The sequence below is a fragment of the Terrapene carolina genome, unplaced genomic scaffold (genome assembly GCF_002925995.2).
Source record: "Terrapene carolina triunguis isolate 2854851 unplaced genomic scaffold, T_m_triunguis-2.0 Scaffold102, whole genome shotgun sequence".
NCBI classification, from domain to species: Eukaryota; Metazoa; Chordata; order Testudines; family Emydidae; genus Terrapene; species Terrapene triunguis.
The window spans coordinates 4,599,376-4,623,733 of record NW_020664453.1 but is presented as its reverse complement, the minus strand read 5'-3'; the positions used below and the strand labels follow the sequence as shown (position 1 = coordinate 4,623,733).

Sequence of the window (24,358 nt, the reverse complement as noted above, 5' to 3'; positions counted from 1 at the left end):
GCTTCATGTTACATTTTTCTAAAGCAGCAGTGTCCTTAAGTAGCTGTATTAATTGACAGTCTTTTATATTCTTTTTACACTGTCTGATGCTGCTCTTTTTTGTAAAAGCTGGTTGGTAGGTCATGTTGATCGCTCTCTTTTTGTTTTGTTCAGGTGTTCTTTCTGGAGAATGATGACCAACATAATGGTCTAAGTGACCCAGCAGATCATAGCAGACTGACTGAGAATGTGGCCAAGGCTTTCTGTTTAGCTCTCTGTCCTCACCTTAAGTTATTGAAGGAAGATGGAATGACTAAGCTAGGTCTGCGTGTTACACTTGACTCGGATCAAGTAAGTTGTAAACAGTATCTACTAGTTTAAGTTGTCAGTCATCTTGTTTTGGGGGTGTGGAGAGGGGGAGCTGAAAAGGGGACATGAGAGTTCAACCATTCTATTGCTTGATTCTGGAGGCTAGGAATTGGCAACATTAAATGCCACTCTATTAGCACTTAATGCTGCAAAATAATTTTTTGTAGAGGAAGAGGGTGGTTTTTTTCTTTCCTGTATTCATGTAATTTTGACCTGTCACTTCTTGTCCTCAAAGGAAACCTGTACAACACTTCCAAAAGATGAGCCTGGAACTTAAATTCATAACTGCTAGACACCAAAAAATCATGGTCTCTATAAAGAGACTGGTTTTATGGCTCCTCAAAGGCTTATTACAACCATTTGTAACATACTAACCCTCCTTAGTCCATGACTGCTGAGGTGTTAATTGCCTCCTCCATTTCAAGTGTTTTCTTGCAATATGTGTTAACCATTTATGTGTAACAATCTGTCCCATCTTGTATTTCTCTGTGACCCTCTGGTTACCTTTTCCAGACCTGAAGAGCACTGTGAAGGCTTGTCTCTTCCAACCATAGAAGTTGGTCCAATAAAAAGAGATTACCTCACCCACTTTGTATCTCATCTAATTTTGAGGCATTTTTTGTTAGTTCACATTAGGTAGTGCTTTCTGCTTTTGAAATCAGTAGCTGAACTCTCAAAGCAATTGCATCACTTGCAGTATGGTCAGAGATCCCGGTGGAATATCTCCTCTTTTAAAGCTTTCACTTTGTATCTTTTAGGTTGGCTATCAAGCTGGGAGTAATGGACAGCCACTGCCCTCTCAATACATGAATGACCTGGACAGTGCCTTAGTTCCAGTGATTCATGGAGGAGCATGTCAGTTGAGTGAGGGGCCAGTCATAATGGAGCTCATCTTTTATATTCTGGAAAACATCTCATAAGAGGACTTCATTTTCTGTTCAGACCTGTTCCAGCAGCAGTTGTATCTGAATCATTTGCACTTTAAAACTGGAAGATTAAGCTTTTGTTAACACTATTGGGGGGCGGGGGGGGGAGTTGTTCCATAATTCTAAATCTTCTATGCATTGTCAACAAACAGAGGATCAGGGCAGCTTCTATACTACAAAATGTCTATGCTATCCTTGCAGCTCATACAGTTCTGTTACTGTTTAGAAAAATAATGCTCATATTTAAAGACTTAATTACAGTCATGTACTCTAAATGCTCAAACGGGTGCAAAGATCACTGGGGCGTAAATAAAAGATGAAATGTCAAATTTGTACTGTTTGTAGATGGACATGTAAGAAGAAACAATCAAGACCTCCATTCTGACCTCATCATAATGCCATTTGTGGTTATTCTGTAGACATTAAAAAGTAATGTTTACATTATTTTGACCAGATTATTGGTTGAAGTATATCAGAGACACTTTAGGATATGCCTAGAGAGATGCATGGAAAGGTTACCTAGCCAAAAAAAATGGCATATGTGGCTGACCAATCATTCAGTCTGAATGAAAGAAAGGGCATATCTCGGACAGTGGTATATAATTTAAACTTGCAGTTTTGTGTGTATATTAGGCTAGTATACTTATTTTTTCCCTACTTGTTACAAAAATTGTCACCTCAGATTTCTATAACCTAGAAAAACTTTGCCATTCTGTATTTTGTTTATGAATCTGTATGAATGTCAATGGTATACACCTGTCACAGGTAAAAGAAAAGTTAGCCCTAAAGTGCGGTTATGGTATTCCTGTTCCCCCAGTAGGTCCTGCTTTATAAAGAAAAGTAACACCCAGGGCACTTTTGTAAGTCTCCTCATTGCTGTAGACTGTAGTGTAACACTAGTGTCATGTAACACAATTTGCACTTAACACTTCATATTAGCAGCACCATGTAACGCTTACCCCCATAACAAAAGCACAAAGTGGCTGTTGTTGCATGATGTGCTAAAAAAGAGGCTTTTGGTTCAGCTCAGAAAACTTGCACTTGGCCTCACCTACAAACAAAGGGCAATTGAGAGGGGAGCAGCTGCTCACTGCTGGTAAACAGCATTAGGAAAATGAGGAACAGCCAATAAGAATGTGATTCCACATTCTTACTAAATCAAAGAAAATGGCAAGTAAGTGGAAAGAGCTGAAAGCAGGAGTAATGAGCTAGTTTAGCCATGCATAGGCACTGCTACTTGACTGTTACGACCCTCTTCATGGAGATAAAAGGCAGGTCCAACAAAACACCAGTAAATGGTTTTTCTGGGGATGGGAAGGGATGAGAAACACTGTTAAAGCAGTATTTTAGTGAGTCTTTGAATCTGGCCAACTTTTTAGTGGTGACCTCAGTCAATTCTGATTTGAAACTAATTTGCACTGTGGAAAGAGCAGCATTTGCAGCAGAACAAAGGAACAGCAGAGCTAGAGTTAGGCTGATACAGTGCTTTAAGCAAGCAAATAGACATAGCAGAAGGGAAACAACTATACAGGTAGCAATGTATTTTACAAAAAGGTACAAAAGCTGTATAGGTGCTGAATGGAATTGTGAATAAATGGCTACTGCTTTTTTAAAAACAGTAAAACTATCCACATACAGTCTAGAAAATTCCAGCTGCCACTTCAAGACATGTTTGGAAGGAAGAGTTGTAGAATTAGGTCCAACTGAATTAGTAAAAACAATCACTGGACAGGGGAGCACTTAGTCTCACTTTTTGTTTGCATTAAAATTAACCTTATCTCTGTCATTTGGTAATAGGTGGCCATGTGCTACTCTTAAAATGTTTCTGGCTGATCAAAGTTTAAGTTCCTACACAGCAATCCAAGAGGCTTCCTGCATTTTCATTTGTTTTGCTATAAAGAAATGTAATTAAGTTTGACTTGAGTTATTTTTAAATTCCCTACAACACATTTTGTTTTTGCACATTCTTGAGTGTTGATATACATGTCTACAGAGTGTAAGTAAAGCTCTTTTGATTGACAACTACCATAAAATCCTACTGCTGGAAACTCCATTCCAGCTTTGCCACAGCAGAAGTTTTTCAGTTACTTTAGTTCCATTAAGTTATGCTTATTGAGGCTAAAAAAAATCAATCTTCTCTTCCTTACTCCTAGGAGTCACTTAAGTTTGGGTTATGGTTGTGCAAAACACTATTGACTGGTGACTGACTTGTTTGCTTCAATCATAGCCTTCTAAATGACCTTAAAATTACCATATTGTTAAGAAAATGAGTACTTGTTTTAGAAAAAAATTGTACTTTTAAAATTCAGTTAGTTAACACTGCAAAAAACTGCATATTATATTTTTATTTTCAACATGTAGTTTTGTATATTAAATTTATTGAAATTAAAAACTAAATACTGTATTGTTTTAATCCTATCAGGAAGCAGAAGTGCTGCCTTAGGTTGGAGAGTCTGTTGTCTATGAACTTGATCTACCTGACCATATGCTGCAGTAGCACTGACACCCCATGCAGGCATCTCCTCCTTTTACTATCAATCATTTCTTCAGGCTCATGTAGTTTAAGAACACACATCAAGCAGTTTTGGTACCATATCATTTTATGTATAGTCTATAAAAAATTCTGCAAACAGCAATGATCCAGTTTTCTACACAAATAAGAGTGGCTATTTTTCAATCAATTAGTAAGTAGCCTAGTGAAACACTCCAATCCTTCAGAAAACCCTGTCATGTTAAACAGGCCCTATCAGGCTTTACTGATTCCCAAGCGTTAAGAAAATGAAGGCACACAAAGCAGGCTGAGTTGGAATAAACAGTGGGGGGAACATGGCAGGCAACTGATAACCAATTCAAAACCCAGAGCTGCAACCCTATTCTAAAAAAAATCCTCATATCCTATTGTTACCTTAAGCCAAGGCACATCTAGTTAAGAGTGCTGCAAGAGCATGCAGAGGAGATGGGATACACTGCTGCTAAAGCTCTGCTTAAAGTGAACTATTTTCTTCATCCCAGGACACTTATAGGAGGAGCATACAGATCTTCAGAAGGGCCTGAGGGTGATCATAAGAGGAAGCAGTAGGTGGTATTCAATGCATAAGAGCATATATGCCTGAAAAAGAGTTGCTTCTAGCACAAGCTAGCCATGCTGGGAGCATAAGGTCTCATTTGCAAATTAATTACCTTGCACTGCTCCAGTGATTTTTTTTTAAGAGCAAACCATTACAGGTTTCACGCACCCCTATGAAACAGTCCCTGCATAGGATAGTTATGATGAGTTTATATAACATTCATCTGGTGCTAACATTAGTAGTCCCATCTTAAGGCAATTCAATCCATTTTGCATAGATCAGTTCCATTTTTCCCACTAGTAGTAAGTTTCCAGGGCCTTACAATACTTGCCTTATAAAACTTAACACACACTAAGGTAGTTACCAAAATAAAGACATGTTATGTCCAGTAGTGCATTCATTTAACATCTTTGGTGCTCGCAGGTAGCAGTGTCCTATGTACAAACTCGATTCTGCAGCTTTTAGCATTCCTGGATCTGAAAAAAAACATAACATCTTGCTACAGTGCGAAGTATGTATCCCACAATTAAGGCTACATACTGTTGACATTGTTCTGTCTGATGGCTAACTAGCAGCCTTCATAGAAATCCAAGGCAAAACTCTTCATTAAGTTACAGTTAAAGTGATTGAAGATAGAGTGTGTTAAATTATAGGTGACCAAAAGTTAGTGCTCTCAGCACGTCTAGTAATGTCACTGCTTCAAGTGTGTGGGCAAATAGGTCAGCCCTGGAGTATCTTAAGAGGTCTACAACCATGCAGCCAAACTTTGTACAGTATAGCTCACTGTCACCCTGGTGGGCTTCTTAAAGTGGTGCTGAGTCTCAAAGCCCAGGTCAACTGATGAAGGGCTAAAACTAGCAGCACAGACATTCCTGCTTGGGCTGGAACCTGGTTTCTGAAATCCGATGAGGGGGAGTGCCTAGGAGCCTGAGTTCCAGCCTGAGCAGGAAGAAGAACAGGAGTACTTGTGGCACCTTAGAGACTAACAAATTTATTAGAGCATAAGCTTTCGTGGGCTACAACCCACTTCTTCGGATGCATATGGGTTGTAGCCCACGAAAGCTTATGCTCTAATAAATTTGTTAGTCTCTAAGGTGCCACAAGTACTCCTGTTCTTTTTGCGGATACAGACTAACACGGCTGCTACTCTGAAGCCTGAGCAGGAACATTTATGTGTCTATTTTTAGCCCCAGAGCCAGAGCGTGAATCAACTGACCCAGGCTTTGAGACTCAGTGCTATGGGTTTTTCTTTGCAGTGTAGACATACTCTTAACTCAGCACTTAGTGTGATTTTCAACGCTCCAAATTTGGACCTGAGCACTAGACATCATCCAGATCTTTCAAATAATATATGAAGTCTGTGGTAGCTAGGACATGATAAATCAGGATAATAGTCACCTACTTCACAGAGGTGCTATCTAAGCTTAATTACTATTTGTACTGCAAAATGAGAGATGCCATGACAGGTGGGGAGAGAGGGGAGCCTGAGACTGCTCTGAACTCTAGGAGCCCAAGGGAAGGGGGAGGGATTACTGTGCATATACTTACATCATCAACTTTCTACTAGGACTGAGTGCTTTGGAGCAGCCTTTTTGTTCTATGTTTGTACAGTGTGGTCCACAAATGGGCTCCTAGGTGCTGTCACAATATAAATTAGTAATATCTGCTCAAAAAGTGAGCCGTCAATTTTTTTCTCCAAAAGTACTGATGGCTTACAGGAGCACTACTAAGCTTTATACCCATACACTGACAGGCGAGAGAGAACCTCCAGTGATTCACACAACAGGGCTGAGTACTGAGTAACCACTCTCCACAGCCCAAAGCTGAGAGAGCAGGGACAGTTTTAACAATTACGGTTTCAGACAATCCATACAACTGGTACATCAGAACATTTTGAAGAAAAATGATCAGACTGATGACTTTTTAGAAGTATAGTTTGGTGTATACTTACACACAAAATCTACACGTAAAGAACGTCCAAGTTAATGCAAGCACTCCACAGACAGGAAGTGCCAGGTGTATACAGTTGCCCAGGGAATCTTAATCCAGCTCCCTTGTGCATCCAATTCGTACACTGAATGAGGTAGGGACACTGTGGAAAAATTGTGTGTGATCATGTAATTAAGTTATGCACAAGGGGGCTGCATTAAGATTCCACAGGCAGCTTTACATCTGGCATTTCCTAACTTTCAACTTTCCTTGGAGTAGATTTCTTTGTATGTAAATTTATTCTAAAACAAAAGGTAAAGAAAAGATGATACTTCACAGGGGGAAGAGATGCTATCTAAGCTGGATCCAAAATGGTGGATGGGAGGAGGGGAAGCTTAGTTTGATTCTTCCCCTACTCTCTACTGCTACAACTGTTTTGCCAGCAACCAGATGTTCCCTCTACAGTGTGTGCATGAGCCCAGTTCTTCAGAATGTTCAAGTTGTTATTTTGGCATGATACTAATATTTCCTGAAGAATGCAAGTAACAGAAGGGAAATGGCAATTTCAACAGTTTATACCACAGCTAAACCTAAATGAAATTTACTAGACAAAAGTAATTTTTCTAGCCCAAGGCCTTTCTTCCTGCTAAATTTCAACGGTCTTATGCAAACAATAGGAGGATTAGGAAAAAAAGACCAAAAGAATCTTTTATAAATGAAAGTGTTAAGCAATGTAAGTTCAGGAATTGCTACCAGTTCCCGCTATGATATTTAACCTTCACATCCAGTTGATTGAGATTGGTATAGGGAACATGATCAGATTTTGAATAGAAATAACAAACATTATTTAAAACAAAAAATCAAAACATCACTAGAAATATAGGGAAGATCCATCTAGGAGCCTGAGCCACACAGGTAGGTCACTGACCGTGCAAGACATTCTATTTCATGCAGAGATTGTTAGTGGCTCTCAACTTCTAGCCAGAAGCACAGTTGGAAGAAAGGAGTGTTCATACCTTAGGATAACTAATGTTCAAGGATCAACCAGTTTTCTGTAATTGTTTGAAGATCTTGACCACTGAGTGGCTCCCTGAGTCTCACTTTCACCTCTAGTTTCCCTCCGGTGGGCTTCCTACCATCCAGAATCTGAAAGCACCACAAAAATAAGATTGCTCTCTCTCACACACACACACACGTGTGTGTGTGCAAAAAGAAATACTGTAATGTCTTGTGGCAATCTCACTGAAAAGGGCAGCTGTTTTATGCCTCCCATGTGGTTACACAGGATCAATATAAATGTGCTATAACACTGACATTCAATAGAATGATCAACAGGGCTGGGTCGGTTTGTATTAAAGAAAGGACTTTCATAATAGCCGAAGTTCTCTGAAAAATAAATGGATTTAACCTTTTTTATATTCTTGTATTTATTTACCAAGACACACAAGGGATGTGTCTGGTATTTTATTTGCAGACAGTATTAAGACCATGTCTACACTAGAGTTTTGTTGACAAAAGTTATGATGCTTTAATTAAACCGCTGTTGCCTGTCCACACTATGCTCCTTGTGTCAACAGAGTGCATCCTCTCTAGCAGCTCTTGCATCGACACAGAGAGCAGTGCACTGTGGGTAGCTATCCCACTTCAACTGGCCACAGGATGCTTTGGGAAGGGTTTGCAATGCCTCATGAGGCAGTTACAGCATCACATGAGGCCGGTTTCTCAATCCTATCATTTCATGGGCATCCTAGATTAGCAGCTGATTTTCAACTGAAGTATATGTGCGTGTGTGTGTGTGTAGAGACAGAAACAGTGTGTGTTGGGGAAGTATGTGAAAGACTGTGGGGGGGGGGGGGGGGATATGTGAGAGAGACAGAGAGTGTATTGGGGAAGTGTGTCAGCATGCTGTCTCGTGCTCTTCAGACAGCCGCTTGAGCGGTCGATCCTGGGGGAAGCCGCAATCGGCAGCAGCAGTTCAGCGGCAGGTCCTTCGCTCCTAGAGGGAGTGAGGGACCTGCCGCCCCCGAATTGCCGCAGGTGCCGCCCTCTCCCTTGGCCACCCCAAGCACCTGCTTGTTAAACTGGTGCCTGGAGCCGACCCTGCTCTGCACAGCAGTCTCTCTGCCGCCCTTTCTCCCTCAGCAGCAGCCTAGTCTGCCTGCCTGCTGATTCCACATTAATGGGTCTGTGATTCCTTCCGAGTTCTCCCACAGCCTCCTCAGCTACTGGGAGCAGCATCCTCAGCAGCTCCGTGAGCTCTCCACGCTGAGGAATGTCAGAACTTCCTGGAGCTTCGAAAGGGGAGATGCGCAGGCTTGCAGGGCAGTGGAGTTCAAAACAGTGAGCAGAGCGGTCACGGCGGGCATTGTGGGAGACTAACTTTGCTGCAAAAAACTTTATGCCTCTCATCGAGGTTGTTTCATTTTGCCGCCAAATGTAGCTTTGTAGTGTGTACACCTCCCCTGTTTTGTTGGCAAAAGCTGCCTTTTGCTGACAAAACTGTGTAGTGTAGAAAAGGCCTTAGTTAGATTAATAATTTTAAGGCCAGAAGTAGTAGTTACTCTCCTTGTGAAGTAACAATGGTTCTTCAAGATGTGAGTCCCTGTGGGTGCTCCACAACCCCTCCCCCCCACTTCGGGTTCTCATCATACACTCTGTGTTAGAGAAGGAACTGAGGAGGGTTCGCCTGCGCAATGCTGGTTAGACACGTGGGAGAGCGCAAGGAGGGGGGAAGCAGCACATGCGCAGGCCAAACAGACACTGCTACCAAAATTCTCCGATCAGCAGCACAGGGACGCAGACACCTACAGTGGAGCACCCCTAGGGACGCTACTCAAAGAAGAGCCATTATGATCATCTAGCTTGACCTCTTGAGTAACACAGGCCATAGAATCCCACCCAGTCATTTCTGCATCAAGCCCACAATTTTTCTTTGAGCTAGAGCGGATCTTTAGAAATATATCCAATCTTGATTTTAAGATGGCAAATGATGGAAAAGACAACCTCCCTAGGGGAGTTGTTCCAATGGTTAATTACTCTAATTGGTCAGGAGTGAGCTAGCTTACTCCTTTTATCACACAAGAGGGAAGGGGCGAGGTTGTAGCATATGTAATAAACAACAATAGAGCATATTAGTCTGATGAGGTTTTTACTGGATGTTGTAGAGAGGAGGCCAAGATGACATCTTCTAGGCGCATATATATATATATATGCGTGCGCACACACAATATGTAGCTCTCACTACACCTGCATGCTCTAGCATTTTGTTATTGCTACATCAACAGAAGAACAAAGCATACCTCAATTATCTCTCTAATTTCACATTCTGATTCCAGTTTGTCCAGTTTCAAATGTGCTGTTCCCACTTGCTTGTCACTTCTGAAAAGGCCCCTGTTTTAAAGAAAGTTGCCTTAGTGGAAGAAGGACAGGCTTTCTTAACACATCAAAAGAGACGAATGGTATGAGGTCATGCCCCCTTTCATCAAGGTTTTAGGATCGTGACAGTAAGGGCCTGGCTACCCAGCTGTACTAAAATGGAGGAACAAAAGATTAAAGTCTTTAATCAATTAAAATAGGAGAATTAGAAGAAAAGAAAAGAGGTGAAAACTCAAAGTAATGGAGTAAAAGAAATGAAGGCTTGGCCTAGCACTCTAATGACAGTACCCTTCATCACTATGCAGGAGAGTCAGACTTTAGAACTGTCGTAGGACTCCTACTCTTCCCAACTGTCCTGGATACCCCATAATCAATCAAGACCTTTGGACGGGGAAAATCAGCTGGACAGAAGGGAACTGTCTCCCACACAGGATGTGCCAATGAAGCTTCTACAAGACATTATTTATTAGAGCTAGTTGAAAAAAAAAAAAAGTTTTTTGACAGAAAAGTTTTCTATTGGAAAATGAAGTTTCATCAAAATCTAAATGTTTTGTGGGAAGTGTCAATTTCAACAAAATTTGACAGGAGAAAATGAAAAGCAGTGGACTTTCTTGTTTCATTATTGTCAAAACCCTGTTTCGATAAGGTGATAGAAATGTTTTGTTTCAACTTTGTCCTTTCAATTCATTTAGTTTCAAAAATATTAAAACATTAATTTTATTCTATTAAATATCTTCTATAATAGTTTAAACATTACTGAAACCTTTTTGAAATTAAAACCCTTTTTTTTCAAAATTTCCATTTTGTGGAAAATGTTAACATTTTGTTTCAATTCAGAATGAAAACAATTCTGAAGTGTCAGTTTCCCACATAATGAAAATTCCATTTTCCAGCCAGCTCTATTATTTACATAGCACTGTCTCTTTGTATGGCATTTTACAGAGCATGGCACTTACAAGCAAGAAGTAGCAGAGAGAGTCTGGAGCTAATGCAGTCCTCTGAGGAATGGTCAAAGGGTAACCCAGGTTCAGAGACCACACCACATTCTGATACCTGCCTGGCTCAGATAGTGACAAAATACTTTGAGACAGGCACATACTGACTGTCAAGGCTGGAAAAGTGATTTTATGGAGCTTAGTAATACACAATTCAAGATCATGATGGGAACCAGTGTATGCTGGAATGACTAATGGTTCCAAAGAACATGGTATTGGGAGAACGATTAGAAAAATTCTCCTCAGTTTCTTACAGCTAAACAGTTTTGTAATCAGTGACCTGTCTTTCCAAAGTGTAAGTGGTCAAGCCATTTTGTAGAATCTTGAGTGCCCGTTAGTTTATATAAATTTATCTTGATACATCTCACTTGTAATATCTGAACCTTGGCTGTTGACGCTGCAGACATAATTGTAAGTTTCCTTCAGGATGTTGAGTATTTATTATCTTCTTTCAAATGTCCACATGACTCTAGCACATTCCTTTCCATTTCCAGGTGAATAGTTTTAACAGCACTAGATATGGGCCCTGTTGCTGTACATCCTTCCCTGTTGGGAGCATGAGGGGCGATTCCAGTATATCTAAATAATGCCAGGCCAAGAAGTGGTGACCAGAATTATTGTGCCTTGTTCCTTTTTGTGACCTTCTTTACAATTTTCATTATCAGCAGAGTGGGAGGCATAAATGAGATCCTCCTGAGATAAGATTTCCATAGTCTGATTCAGTGCAATTACTGGCTGGAAGGGAAGCATGAAATTCTGGAAGGTCCCACTGGGTATCCATGCATGAGATCAACATGCCCAGGGGCTGAGTTAGGGATTTTAGTACAGAAAGGGGGGAAGGGGAAACAGTGTTTGACAAACCAAAGACGCTATCTTCCGCTTCCTCTCTTCTGAGATAAAGACTATCCTGGCCAGCATCCAGAACAACCCACAGATGCTGGAGATTTGTGAAGGCTGTAGTTGGATCTTCCCCCTTCTTTATTTCAGAGCCACGTTCCTGAAGAGATAGAATGATGGTTGCTATGCCCTGCTATGACTTTGGATAAGGGTCTGACGAGATGGTCATCCAGAAAACAGGTAGATGTGGGTCCCTTTCTTTTGGAGGGAAGCTATCAGGACAACTGGGATCTTCATAAATACATGTGGATATTGTAAGTCTGAAACGTGAGTGCTCTGTATTGAAAAGTGTTTCCTATTTAAGAAAAACCCAAAAGGCGTCTCCACTGATGACAACTCATCGTTAAATCTGAGGGAGATTTATCATTACATACTGAAGATATAGAGTGTTGGAAGGATGTTACTGTAATGTCTCTGTTGGTTTGTTTCAGAAATGTGAAATTCAGTATGCCTTGCATGGCTGTTTCTCTTCTGTAACACAAAAATACCTGATTGTGCACCACAACACTTGTTTCTCCCTGGAACAGGCTCTATCATTCTGAAATATAAGGTGGTCTACTGCATATTTATTTTCTGAGGCTTTAAGGGATTTTTCTTAAATTAGAGGAAAAGGGTAGACTTGACCAAGATTAAAAAAAAAAAGTTGAAAGTCAGGGTGATCAGCACTTCTAAAAATCAGACCATTTAATTCAGGTGTCTGTCAGCTTGGGAGCCTAATTTTAGGCACTCCTTTTTTAAAACCATGGCATTGTTCCTGGGAGAAGGTGGTAGATCTACTGAATATACTCCTCTGATTATGTCAAGTACCTACTTTTCCTCCATGGTTGATTCTTGGGTCTAACCTCCCAGACAGGAGGGGCCAGATTCGGCATGGCACCTTCTGAAAGGTGCAACACAGAAGGCACAGCCACTGCAATGGTGTAAAAGGGCTTCAATAGGGCCAGAAAGTGGCCCAACATGTCCTCAAACTTTGGGAAGCCAAAGTCCTGTGCAGGTTTCTAAGTTATGGTTTCTATAGGAGCCTATTATGTATCTTCCAACTCCCCAAAATGTCTGCCTCTTCCTAGTGTGTGATATCTATGCTGGTTCTTGGAACAGTGGTAACCTTAAAGAGAATATCCGCTGAGGTAATATGGACTGAAATCTCTGATTGGAATGAGAGGAATGTGGGACTTTTTCCACCTTGTCCAAAGCCTCTGTGTCTGCTTTATCGATACGCTTCCCAAACAGTCTGTACCACTGGAATATATAGAAGACATCATCTGATGTTGGAAGCAATTTTGCTGTGCATATGTTATGTTGTGCCCCTGTGGACACAGCAGCAGAGACTGAACCTGGGACCTTTGGCTCTTAAAGCAGGAACCTCTATTGTTTAAGCTAAAAGGACCCAGGTCTGTTACCCAAGGCTGTAGCAGGATGAACCTCCATATGCAACCCAGCCACCACTAGATGGAACAGTGTACCACACTGAATGGGTGTGGGCTACACAGATGGAGCAACAGATGCTGCCAGGCCACTACACTGGAAGCCTTGGAACATGCAGCAAATTGTAATCAGGTGAAGCATCTGAAAGCTATTGCTAGGGAAATTTAATTTAAAATAGATTTCATTTTGTTTTGCCCTGATGGCTTCACATTTCTGTAAGCTTACCCATCCAAGCAAGAGTAGCTCTGGCAAAACAAGAGGATGCAGTCAGTGCTGCCAGAGCCAGAGGCACCGATGATCCAATTTTCCTGTCTCTGGGTTCCTTTGGCAGAAGCTCTCTCTCAGATGGTGCGACTGTGACCTTTACTGATGAAGCTGCACTGACATGACAAAGTCCTACAGGAGCATGTAGAATTGTGAAGTTACCTGTTAGTGTGTTTCATCTTGCTAGGAAATTTCCTTTGTGTTATTCACATCCTCATCATAAACCAGGTGAAGAGGAATTAGAGAACTCTCCTTCAGCAGGTTTTTGGTGTTTTTTTCTTTTGTCCATTTTTTCAGCTCTAATTATATTTTGCTTAACACAAGAGCCTGCAAAGACAGATCTCATCTCTGATTAATTCTGGGGAGTCCACAGCTGAGAATATGAAGTGTCTCACTCCAGACCATGGCTTCAGAAGTTTCATTTGCTCAGAACCAATTTTAATAATATATTACATACGTCTTCTGGTTCCAGGCAGAGCATGAAACATTTTAACTCAATTTGGCCACATTCCACCATTTCTAAAGTAGACACATTCAAATACGGAGCATACCCACAGTAAATATTCATTTACATGGCACTGTAATGGTACACAGCCCGGCATATTAGGAGTGTGATGCCAAAAAATACAGTAAGAGGATCTCTTGGCACACAGGCTGGAAAGTTTATAAGCAAGAGTTGTGGGTGGGCTTTAGGATTGGAATGTATTAGGGAATGGGCAGGTTCCAAATGAATGTTCTGAAGGAGAGTGAAAGTGCCACACTTCAGGAAAGATTTGGATAAACTGAAGAAACTCCAAAGAAAAGCAACAAAAATGATAAAAGGTTTACAAAACCTGACCTATGAGGAAAAGTTAAAAAAAAAAATGGGGCATGCTTATTATTCTTGAGAGGAGAAGACTGAGGGGGGGACATGATAATAGTCTTCAAATATGTTGAGGGCTGTAATCAATTGTTTTCCATGTGCACTGAAGGTAGGACAAGAAGTAATGCGCTTAATCTGCAGCAAGGAAGGCTTTGGTTAGAAAGTTTTTCCTAAAATCTAACTATAAGGGTAGTTAGGTTCTGGAATAGGCTTCCATGGGAGGTTGTGGAATCCCCTTCATTGGAGGTTTTTAAGAACAGGTTGGACAAAACTCTGTCACAGATAGTCTAGGTTTACTTGGTTTTCCCTCAGCGTAGGAGGCTGGATTACATGACCTCTTGAGGTCTCTTCCACCCGTACATTTCTATGATTCTAAGAGCTATGAGGGATACTTTCCCTCTGGAAAGGCTTTTAGACTTCAAAGGCAGTGAAGGCAGTGAAACAGCCTGATGTATAGGACAACAAGGAGCTGATCCCTGGGCCAAATCATTGAGACGAGACCAAAGGAATAGTGTCTGCAGGTGTTTCTTTAAAAAAAATAACATTACCACTTCATCACCGTTGAGGGCAAGGGGGAGGTAGGCCCATATCCTCAAAAAGTAGAGGAGAATGAGAAGCAGAGCGAGACACACAAGACAGAGGAGCTGCCAGTATCTGAATAAGGAGCTGGCACCTTCTTCAGTAGCTCAGGCATTGTGGGTAAGCTGCTGGCAGAAGAGATGTTCCACAGCATTCTTACCTGGCTTGATAAAGACCTCATCTACATGCTGCTGGAATATTCAATCTTTGCCCCTGGAATCTGCCTGGAGAAAGCTGAGCAATGGCATTTCTCGCTCCACTCCTTTCCCTTACTGTCTGTCATTTCTGAGGAGTGCGGAGAAGGTGCTGCCCCATAAACCCCTCCTTAGAAACCCAAACAGATTTTTGTAGGTACCAGTTATGAGGAGAATAAATCTCAAAACCAATCAACACAACCAGAGGGATTTACTTTAAAATCTTTTACAAATCTTTTTAAAGGCTCTGGGTCAGGCTTAGAATGAAATTAATAGGCAGCAGGTTTAAAAACAAACTAAAGGAAGTACTTCTTCACACAATGCACAGTCAACCTGTAGAACTCTTGCCAGGGGATGTTGTGAAGGCCAAAACTATAACACGGTTCAAAAAAGAACTAAAGTTCCTGGAAGATAGATTCATCAATGGCTATTAAAGGATGCAACACCGTGCTCTGTGTCCCCCTAGCCTCTGTTTGCCAGAAGCTGGGAGTGGACAACAGGGGATGGATCACTTAATTGCCTGTTCTGCTCATTCTCTCTGAAGCACCTGCCATTGGCCATTGTCAGAAGACAGGATACTGGGCTAGATGGACCATTAGTCTGACCCAGCTTGGCCATTCTTATGTTCTCTGCTGCAGAGGGACACCCAGAGTTTGTCAGCTGCACATGCCTGGAAGCTCAGAGCTCTGGAGAGTTCTTCTCAAGGGGTATTTTAAGCCTGACCCAGAGCCACATACCTCCAGCTGCTAGGGGGATGGGAAATGCTCCTTGAGAAGACCATCAGGACATGTAGTGGACAAAGAAAGGTTAAAAGAAATGTGAAATTTTTCAACAAAGACGGCTGTGAGGTACCTCAACACTAAAATCTTGAAACAACAACAGTGATAGTTGAGCAGTCAGTGATGATGTAGAAAAGGGGAGAGGGCTCAGGGGGAAAGAGGAGAAGAATCAAACCTGCCTTCATTAGGGACATAAATGGAAGATTTAGTTTTAAACAAAATAAGCTTTTTAAAAAAAGTTAATATTTTCCTTGTTCATAAGTTAACTTTTGTAAACAGAAAGCGATCTCAGAACAGTTCTGTACATGCCAGCAAGAGAAAAAGAACTGCACAAACACACAGCCATTGAGATGGACAAAGGCCCATTATCCAACATCTTAGCTTAATAACGAGTCATTAATTTACCTCAGAATTAATAAATCTAGATCACTTCAGTACTAATGGATTCAAAATGAGCCCAGAGTTAGGACATTTTCTCTACACATTTTTAATTAATTGTTAACTTCCTTTTCATCTGCTGTCTGTCTAGATATTTCTAAGGCCCCCCCAATCACTGTATTATCTGAGCTACTTGTTCATAGCAAGAAGAAAGGTGCATCTCATGTGTCATTGAGATGGAGCCTTGTCTAGTGGTTAAGCACAGGACAGGGAGTTAGATTTGGATTCTCTTCATGGCTCTACCCTGGAATAGCTGTGACCTTTGGAAAGTCATTCAAACCTTGCTATGCCTCAGTTTCCATATAAGATTGAGGTAGGTGGTATCCTCCAAGAGTGCTGTAAGATTTAATTCACTAGTAATGGCTGGGGAGTGCTTTGAGATCCTCAGGTTCGGGCACTATAGAAGTGCAAAGTATTATTATAATTTGCAATTATTTATCATCCCTTTTACTATTAGTGATTTGTCAATAGATTATTAGATGTTTGTGTGTGGGTGAAAGAGATAGACCAGCAAGAGCCAAGTTTGATCATCTACTCAATTTGACACTTAGATACAACAGAACCTCAATAATCCACAAATCTGATGGTTTCACTCTACATCTCAAAGATCTTGTAGCAGAAAGCTGCAGTGAGGTGCCATATCACTCAGATTTCATTACTTTATAAAGTTAACCCACACAACATTTAGTAGATTGCACTGAATGATCACAAATAGTTCAAACCAGGCAGCACTTATTAAAGTAACATGAATGAAATACATTTTGATGCTGTATCTTTTATTTCTTAAACTGGATTGGTCAGTGCTTGTTAACTGGTAGAATGCAGTAATTGACAACTGAGTGCACATTAGTGAGGTTTTACTGTGTTTTGTAAGGGAAGTCAGGGTGCTCAGATACTCTGATGTAATCTGGAGACATGGTAGCATGACAGCTCAGTTTACTGCTGAACTGAAGAAAGAAAAGCAAATTAAATGAGTGTCATTCCTAACTTACAAACACTGCAAACAATTCTGTCATTTTGTACCTCACAAGTTCACTACTACTGGGTCAGGATGGAGAATAAAAGCCATAGACTTACCCTTTGTGAAATATTTCAAACTTAATTCCCTTGGTCTGAATCACTCTTCGGAAGCCTCTGTGATTTCGGTTAATCGTCAACTTGAACAGCTGATCATATTCTAGAAACAGGAGGAAAAAATGTGAGAATTGTGAAAATCATCAAATTAAGCGACTAGATCTTTTTCAGTGATGGACACATTGCATTCAGAACTTTCAGCCTACTGCAGTTTGGCCCATATAACACCACTTCACACTTACATAGCAACTTCTATCTCAAAAGGCCAAGGTGGTTTCAAATGTTAATGAATTAAACCCCACAATACCCCTCATTATCATCATCCCCACTTTACATATCTGAAGAAGAAATTAAGTGATTTTCTCAAGGTCACACAGCAAATCAGTGGCAGAGCCAGGAACAAAACACCTGTCTCCCAGCTCTGTGCTTTAACCATAAGCTATCCTTCCTGGAGCACAAGACAAAGATCCAAAATGAGAGAGAAAAAATGACTAATTCAGGAAAATAAGGATAACAGGCAATGTTTCACCAGCATAAATAACATCAGGGTAATTATGAACCACCAGAGATAGAAACAAGGGGACAGATTCCAATCTCAGCTACACTGTTGTAAATCCAGAGTAAATGACTAAGAAATAGGGATCCGGCTTTTTTAACATGATTTTTGTAGTTACTATATTGAAAACTAGAAACAAAATGCTTTCAAACTTTAGGGGAAAAAAAAAAAAGCTTGAAATCCTAACCTCAAAGTTTATTACTCCCAATCATAAACTAGTGTTTTGGAAACTCAATGCAATTCAAATGACATGTGGTATGGAGGAAAAAAAGAGGGTAAACAGAATGACACAAATTTAAAATTGACCTGCAAAGGAAGAAGAATTGGGCTTGTAACTTGTTTTGCTTCTTTATTATGTATAAAGAAAGCCTGAAGGGATCTTTTCTTAAAAAAAAAAAAAAAAAAAAAAAAAAATTTTCTTCCATTTTTTTTAAATATTAGAAATAAGATCTAGGCTGGAAGATTCTATGACAACTATTTAATTTAAATGGTAAATGAACATTTTGGATAAAGAAAACCTTTGTTAAAGATTAAGTGCCTCTACCCCTTCAATTAAGGTGAGAGCTCACAATACACATGCTTCTGAAACATCTAGCAAGTAGGTCCTCCTGCAAGAATCTAGGAAGACCAGACTTGACATTCCTGCTATTTTAAAAAGGTAAAAACAAGTAGGGGAAAAACCCACAAAACTTGGTTTGGAAAAAAGAAAGTACCAAAAAGGGGCACAATCCCAATTTTTAAAAAGTCCTTTGCTAGTCATCTTTAAGATCTGCTGTGTTGTGAAGGCAACATTTCTAACATTAGCAGATCAATACAAATGATTAACCAGATCAGTCAGGCTCATCCAGTCACTACCCTCGGAACAAATGATCAGAAAGGAAATAAAGTGTGATCTCTGAAGATTCGTAAGTGAATTATTTATGCATCCTGAATTTGTTTTTTTTGTACTGGTCTGTCGCCTAACAGGGCTACTATAGTAGCCCGAACCTATTGGATGTAGCAAAGGCTCAGTGGTACTGAGCAACAAGATCATTTGATTAAGAAGTGACATGAACAATGGCTCCCTGCACTCGATGAGGGAGAGTGGGGATAGAAAGTTAAACTCCTACAGCAACTGGATTTACCCTGACAAGGCCTCTGGTAACTGAAGAGAAAAGCACAGTCTGCTCTTCTAGCATGGCTTACGGTGTGGGACTAGCCTGTACTCCAAAGTGGTTTTAAGGTGCAGAGTTTCACCTCCTTCCCCCAGAACAGATACAAACCTGGAGAATTGGTATTTTTAATTACTGCCGTTTTACTTTTCTGAGCTTGTTCCTATTAAAAAAAAAAAAGAAAAGAAAAAGCAACATTTACATAAAGCCACCAACCGTTGTTGCAAATACTGCTAATATGAAGCAGCAACCTTTTTTTTCTTTTTTTAAACATATATGAAGCGCTTGAGTTGCCCGGCATCATAGCAGAGCTATTTGGTGCAAATGGAGAGAGCTGACCCCAGTTCTCTCTGATAAAAAGATTCCAATAAAGTTAAAAGGTATAGTGTATAATATTGTAATATGACCCTTCCTAATGTACGAACAGAGACTTGGCCAGCCACAAGGAAATAAATCAGTATGTTCTCCACTATGGAAATGCAGATGGTGAGATGGTCAAATGGCTGGACATGCAATGATAAGAAACAAAATGAGCTTGTGAGGGGCCTAATATGGGTCACCCCAACTGAAGACAAGTTGAGGGAGGCAAGGCTACATTGGTATGGACATGTCCAGTGGAGACCTGAGAGTTGTATTGGAAGGATGGCCCTTGCAATGATCATGGATGGAAGATGACCAAGGGGAAAGCCGAAGACTTGGTACATGGACCAGATATCAGCAAACATTAGAAGAGACCAATTTGCACGTCCAAACCAGGTGTACAATCATGAGTTTTGGAAGTAGGCTATACAAGACTCTGACCCTCCCAGTAGGGACTGGCAAGGAAGAAGAAGAAAGAGCTTGAGTTATAGGAGCTTATCGAGGGTAAAAACGGCATGGGCACATTTATGATTCCAATATTTCTATTTCATTGTGGTAACAAATGTAACTTTAGATATAGAACTAGCCAAAAGGAAATATTAAACACAAGTGCTATAGATAAGTGATATGGCCACACCTGATTCAACACTCTCATCATAAAACTAATTGGTGCTGCTATGAGACATGATAAACTATGCACATTCTACTAGGTTATCATTCTGTTCCTTCTACTGGAGCTGAAATAAGAAGAAGCTTTTGGTGCTGCACAAGGAGTCCAATGCAAGTCATTCAGTGAATTTGCCAACCATTATTCTTCCTGACAATCACTCTGCCACCAAAATGAATTAACTTTTAACCCAAAGCAGAGTATAAGCTAAATGTCCTTATTCACTCTCCAGAGAATGTGACCTAATTATCATAGCTACTTTGAAAAACTGATTCCAGCTATGAAGGAGAAATAGGTATATATAATTTTTTGGCTAAGATGTAGTGATCTGGCTTTTTTAACACTGAAAATGAGAGATTAAAAACAGCTACACTGGCTTTATATGTATTACTTATAAAATTACACCTACAGGCCTGATTTTGTTCTATTATGCTGGTGTAAATCAAATGGAGTGACTCCAGATTGACAACCATGTAACTCAGATCAGAATATGGACAGGTCCAAGTCTCTTTTTTGCACCAGGTTTTTCCGCAGGTAATTTAATAAACTTCAATAGAGTTACTACAAGTTTACCATGAGGTAAGAATCAAGTCCTGTATATTTAAAGAACCCCGGGGGGCTATGATCACATGCTGCTGAGAGCTAGAAAATTAGGGCTAAATCTTCTACACTGTTATAGAAATATTGCACTGGGGAGTCAGTGATAGAAGCCCTGGTACATCTTCTGGTATACATGTAGAGTCCCCCCTTAGCACAGACTGCTGCCGTCAGAAACTGGGGGAGAGGTATAGCACCCTGCACTGAGGTTCGAGTGGCAGACTTCTTTTCATTTCCTGGTTTGCCTCACATTTTTGTTAAGACAGATAACTGACTCCCCACCTGTGTCAGCTTCTTTGGGGCCATCCCACCTCACAGGGTAAACTGTATGTAATACCATATCAATCCACAAACTGTCAACATTAAACAAACAAACAAACAAACACACACACACACACACACACACACACACACACACACACACACACACGAAAAAAATCAATCCTGAATGCAAGGTGTAGTCTGTGTGCAAAGTAACAGTATTTTAACAGTAACGGTATTTTAAAAACAGGTTAGACAAACATCGGTCAAGGATGGTCTAGGTATATTTCATTCTGCCTCAGCGTAGGGGATGGACTAGAGATCTTGTGAGCCCTTTCAGCTCTGCATTTCTATGATTCTATTCTCAGGGATTCTCATCAAGATAGTTGGAAAGTAGGGGCTGGCACCAATGGTTTTCCAAAGAAAGAGGAGAAAATAAATCTGACATCATTTTGTTGTTAGTATTCAAAGGTATGTGTGTGGGGGGGACTTTCAAGGTCCAATAACATTTACATCGTTAGGGAGAGGGAGAACCTGAAAAGCTAAGTCTCAGAAGGCCCCAGTCAATGTAATGACAAAAATACCCTGAATTTTACTAGCAATTATATAAACACAGACAAATCATCTGAGAAAAGGTTACTTATATGGGCCAGATCCTGTCCTCAGAGATCCGAGCATCTCCCACTGACCACAGTGGGAGTCACATGCATTTATATGAGGGTAGAGTTTTTTGTCCATTTCTAAAACAAGCATCTAAAATGGCCGGAACTATTTATTTTTAACTAAAAAAAACAAAACAGGTTTGCAACTCAGTTATAATTCATAGCAAGCATTTACAACTTGTCAACTCCTGAAAGTAATAGGCCCACACCACCTCTAGGTTAAATCTGGCTCTATAAGCTATTAAGATAACATTGCTAAGTAATGCAGGGTTTTGGATTGAGGAACAGCAAAGGCCTGAACACACACTCACCGTATTAGGGTACTGAAATTCAAATTTCACAAACGCGTCCAAATCATTTGGTGTCACACCTGTGCAAGACAACAGTCAAACAGTCAAGCCAGGGATTTTCAAAAGCACCCAATTGACTTTTAATAGGACTCATGGACCTAAATCACTTAGATGCTTTTAAAAACCCCATCCACTGGAACACTGGCAATCAAAGGCAAACATTCTGCTAATGCTCTAGTTGGTTCTGAGCGCATACATAAATATTTATTATAGGGGTTTAATTGCTAAAGGACCTAAGAATAATTTGTATTGCTATGAGGCTGGGATGCTCTTGAACATCTCCTGCTGGTTGGCTGACGAGAGAGTCAAAGCAGTCAAGCCATCTCAGAGCTTTGCAAAATTTTTACAACAAAACCTGAAGTCTCATGAAATTTGAACCTGGGCCCAGTTTCGAGCAAAGCTGGGACAACTTTAGGGTTCTGCCTTCAAAGCAGATGAAACGCTGCAGTTTAAATTGAGTTTTGTTTCAGTTTTTTGGAGCTGAACTGAAACTTGGGGGCCTGAGCTAATATGGACTGAAATTAAAAAGCTTTCAAAAGCTCTAAGTCAGCTAGGGTTGCCAACTTTCTAATCGCACAAAACCGAACACCCTAGCCCCACCCCCTCCCTGAGGCTCCATCCCCCGCTCACTACATTCCCCCTCTCTCGGTGGCTCGCTCTCCCCCACCCTCACTCACTTTCACTGGGCTGGGGCAGGAGGTTGGGGTGCGGAAGGTGGTGAGGGCTCTAACTGGGGGTGCGGGCTCCAAGGTGGGGTCAGAAATGAGGCGCTCAGGGTGCGGGAATGGGCTGCGGGTTGGGGCAGGGAGTTGGAGTGCAGGGATGGGGTGAGGGCTCCGTCTGGAGGTGCGGGCTCTGGGGTGGGGCCGGGGATGAGGGGCTTGGGGTGCAGGAGGGGGTTCCGGGTTTGGGTTGGGGGACTCAGGGCTAGGGCAGGAGGTTGGGGCTTGAGGTTGGGGCACAGGCTTACCTTGGGTGGCTCCCCGTCAGCGGCGCAGCAGGGCGGGCTAAGGCAGGCTTCCTGCCTATCCTGACTCCTCGCTGCGCCCCAGAAGCGGCCAGTAGGTCCAGCTCCTAGGTGGAGGCATGCAGGCGGCTCTGCGCGCTGCTCTCACCCGCAGGCACCGCCCTGCAGCTCCCATTGTCCAATGGTTCCCGGCCAATGGGTGTGCAGAGCTGGTGCTCGGGGCGGGGGCAGCACACAGAGCCACATTGCCCCCCTGCCTAGGAGCTGGACCTGCTGGCCGCTTCCGGGGTACAGCTCAGAGCCAGGGAAGGTAGGGACTAGCCTGTCTTAGCTCAGCAGCACCGCCGACTGGACTTTTAACAACCCGATCGGCGGTGCTGACCGCAGCCACCAGGGTCCCTTTTCAACTGGGTGTTCCAGTAGAAAATCAGACACCTGGTCACCCTAAAGTCACAGTATTATCCCTAGGGCAAAGAAATTTCATTCCCCACCATTAACCTCTCTATGGTCTGAGAGAAAGGCTAGAGATCAGGATATGTTTCCTGTTCATTACCTGGGGGAGCTGGCAGGTTTATTCCCCTGACAATGATAAGATGCATTTCCGTACTGTTGAGTTCAGAAAATATCCTGGAGTGGGGGAAGGAAGAAGAGATACAAAACACAGGTTCAGTCCAGTAGCCTGGCATTTCCCAACCCACTGAAAGGCCAGGATTCCACTGCTGTAGTTCAGAGACATGACACTTGGCAAACATGAAAGGGAATGAGAGTCCTGGAGAAAAGCCTATTCCTACATAAATCTCAACTCAAGAATTGGAGAGGAGAGGGAAGGCAAAGTGGAAACAGGCAAAGACATCAGTTTTTTGGTTCTGTGTTGGATCTGGGTTACAGATAGCATTGTGAAGGATGCCAAAGACAGGATCCTCAAAGACATCAGTTCTGGGGGGAAAAACATGGCTAAAGCAGGGAGAGTTGGGGGAAGATGCAGCTGGATTTGTCTTTGCAATAAAGAGACCTAAAATGGAAGTTGTGAAACAGCTACTTAATAAATCCGAAGAATCCTTACATTTTTAGAAGTCTTTTCTTAGGAATGTGGAGCAGTTCTGAGTGCCTGCCTCTTGTTTGCTCTGATGGGAGTTAAAACCCTCTATCCCCTGTACATGGATTAGAGATTAGTATTCCGTCCCAGACTGACAAGGACACCCTTTGACTTTTCATACCGTATTATTTTAAAGGTTCTCTCCTCAAAGTGATGGCTGGGGGGATCCATCCCCTGGGCCTGTGCAAGTTGCAGAATCTCCAGGTCCTTTTTACATCCTTGTGCCAGTTTTTCAAACCTGTAAAGCAGTGGTGGAGACCACCCAAGGACAGCACACAGTATTTCACTGGGTACAAGACACAGACTGATTCACTCAGCTCCACCACCTCACACCACAAGTAAATCAGTGACCAACAGCCCACAAACACCAATCTCCTTTTGTACTGGAAAGCATGGCAGCCCCTGCTCTGCGTAGACCCAGGGAAGAAGTGACCACATGACGTGATAAATACAGATGGTGGCAGCAGACTTACCGGGCTGTTTCAGTTATGTTTCCCAGATGCATGAACTGCCTGGAATACTGCAAACATTTCTATTA

General features: G+C 41.6%; 2 protein-coding genes across 2 annotated transcripts in view; one reads left to right on the top strand and one right to left on the bottom strand.

Moving 5' to 3' along the window:
- Positions 1 to 1,928, top strand: part of LOC113406513 (zinc finger FYVE domain-containing protein 9-like) — a 70,100-nt gene extending 68,172 nt beyond the window's left edge. Inside the window, exons 17-18 of the mRNA XM_026651762.1 lie at positions 154 to 330; positions 1,107 to 1,928. Coding sequence (XP_026507547.1) covers positions 154 to 330; positions 1,107 to 1,268 — 339 coding nt within the window. The 3' untranslated portion in view covers positions 1,269 to 1,928. The remainder of the gene's footprint in view (positions 1 to 153; positions 331 to 1,106) is intronic.
- A 2,732-nt stretch (positions 1,929 to 4,660) lies between these two features.
- LOC113406508 (coiled-coil and C2 domain-containing protein 1B-like) overlaps positions 4,661 to 24,358 on the bottom strand; it is a 69,938-nt gene continuing 50,240 nt past the window's right edge. Inside the window, exons 17-25 of the mRNA XM_026651752.2 lie at positions 24,294 to 24,352; positions 23,942 to 24,058; positions 23,278 to 23,351; positions 21,719 to 21,777; positions 18,972 to 19,023; positions 17,157 to 17,256; positions 9,571 to 9,661; positions 7,288 to 7,417; positions 4,661 to 4,818 (exon numbers count right to left, since the gene is read on the bottom strand). Of these exons, the coding sequence (XP_026507537.1) occupies positions 7,298 to 7,417; positions 9,571 to 9,661; positions 17,157 to 17,256; positions 18,972 to 19,023; positions 21,719 to 21,777; positions 23,278 to 23,351; positions 23,942 to 24,058; positions 24,294 to 24,352 (672 nt within the window). The 3' untranslated portion in view covers positions 4,661 to 4,818; positions 7,288 to 7,297. The remainder of the gene's footprint in view (positions 4,819 to 7,287; positions 7,418 to 9,570; positions 9,662 to 17,156; positions 17,257 to 18,971; positions 19,024 to 21,718; positions 21,778 to 23,277; positions 23,352 to 23,941; positions 24,059 to 24,293; positions 24,353 to 24,358) is intronic.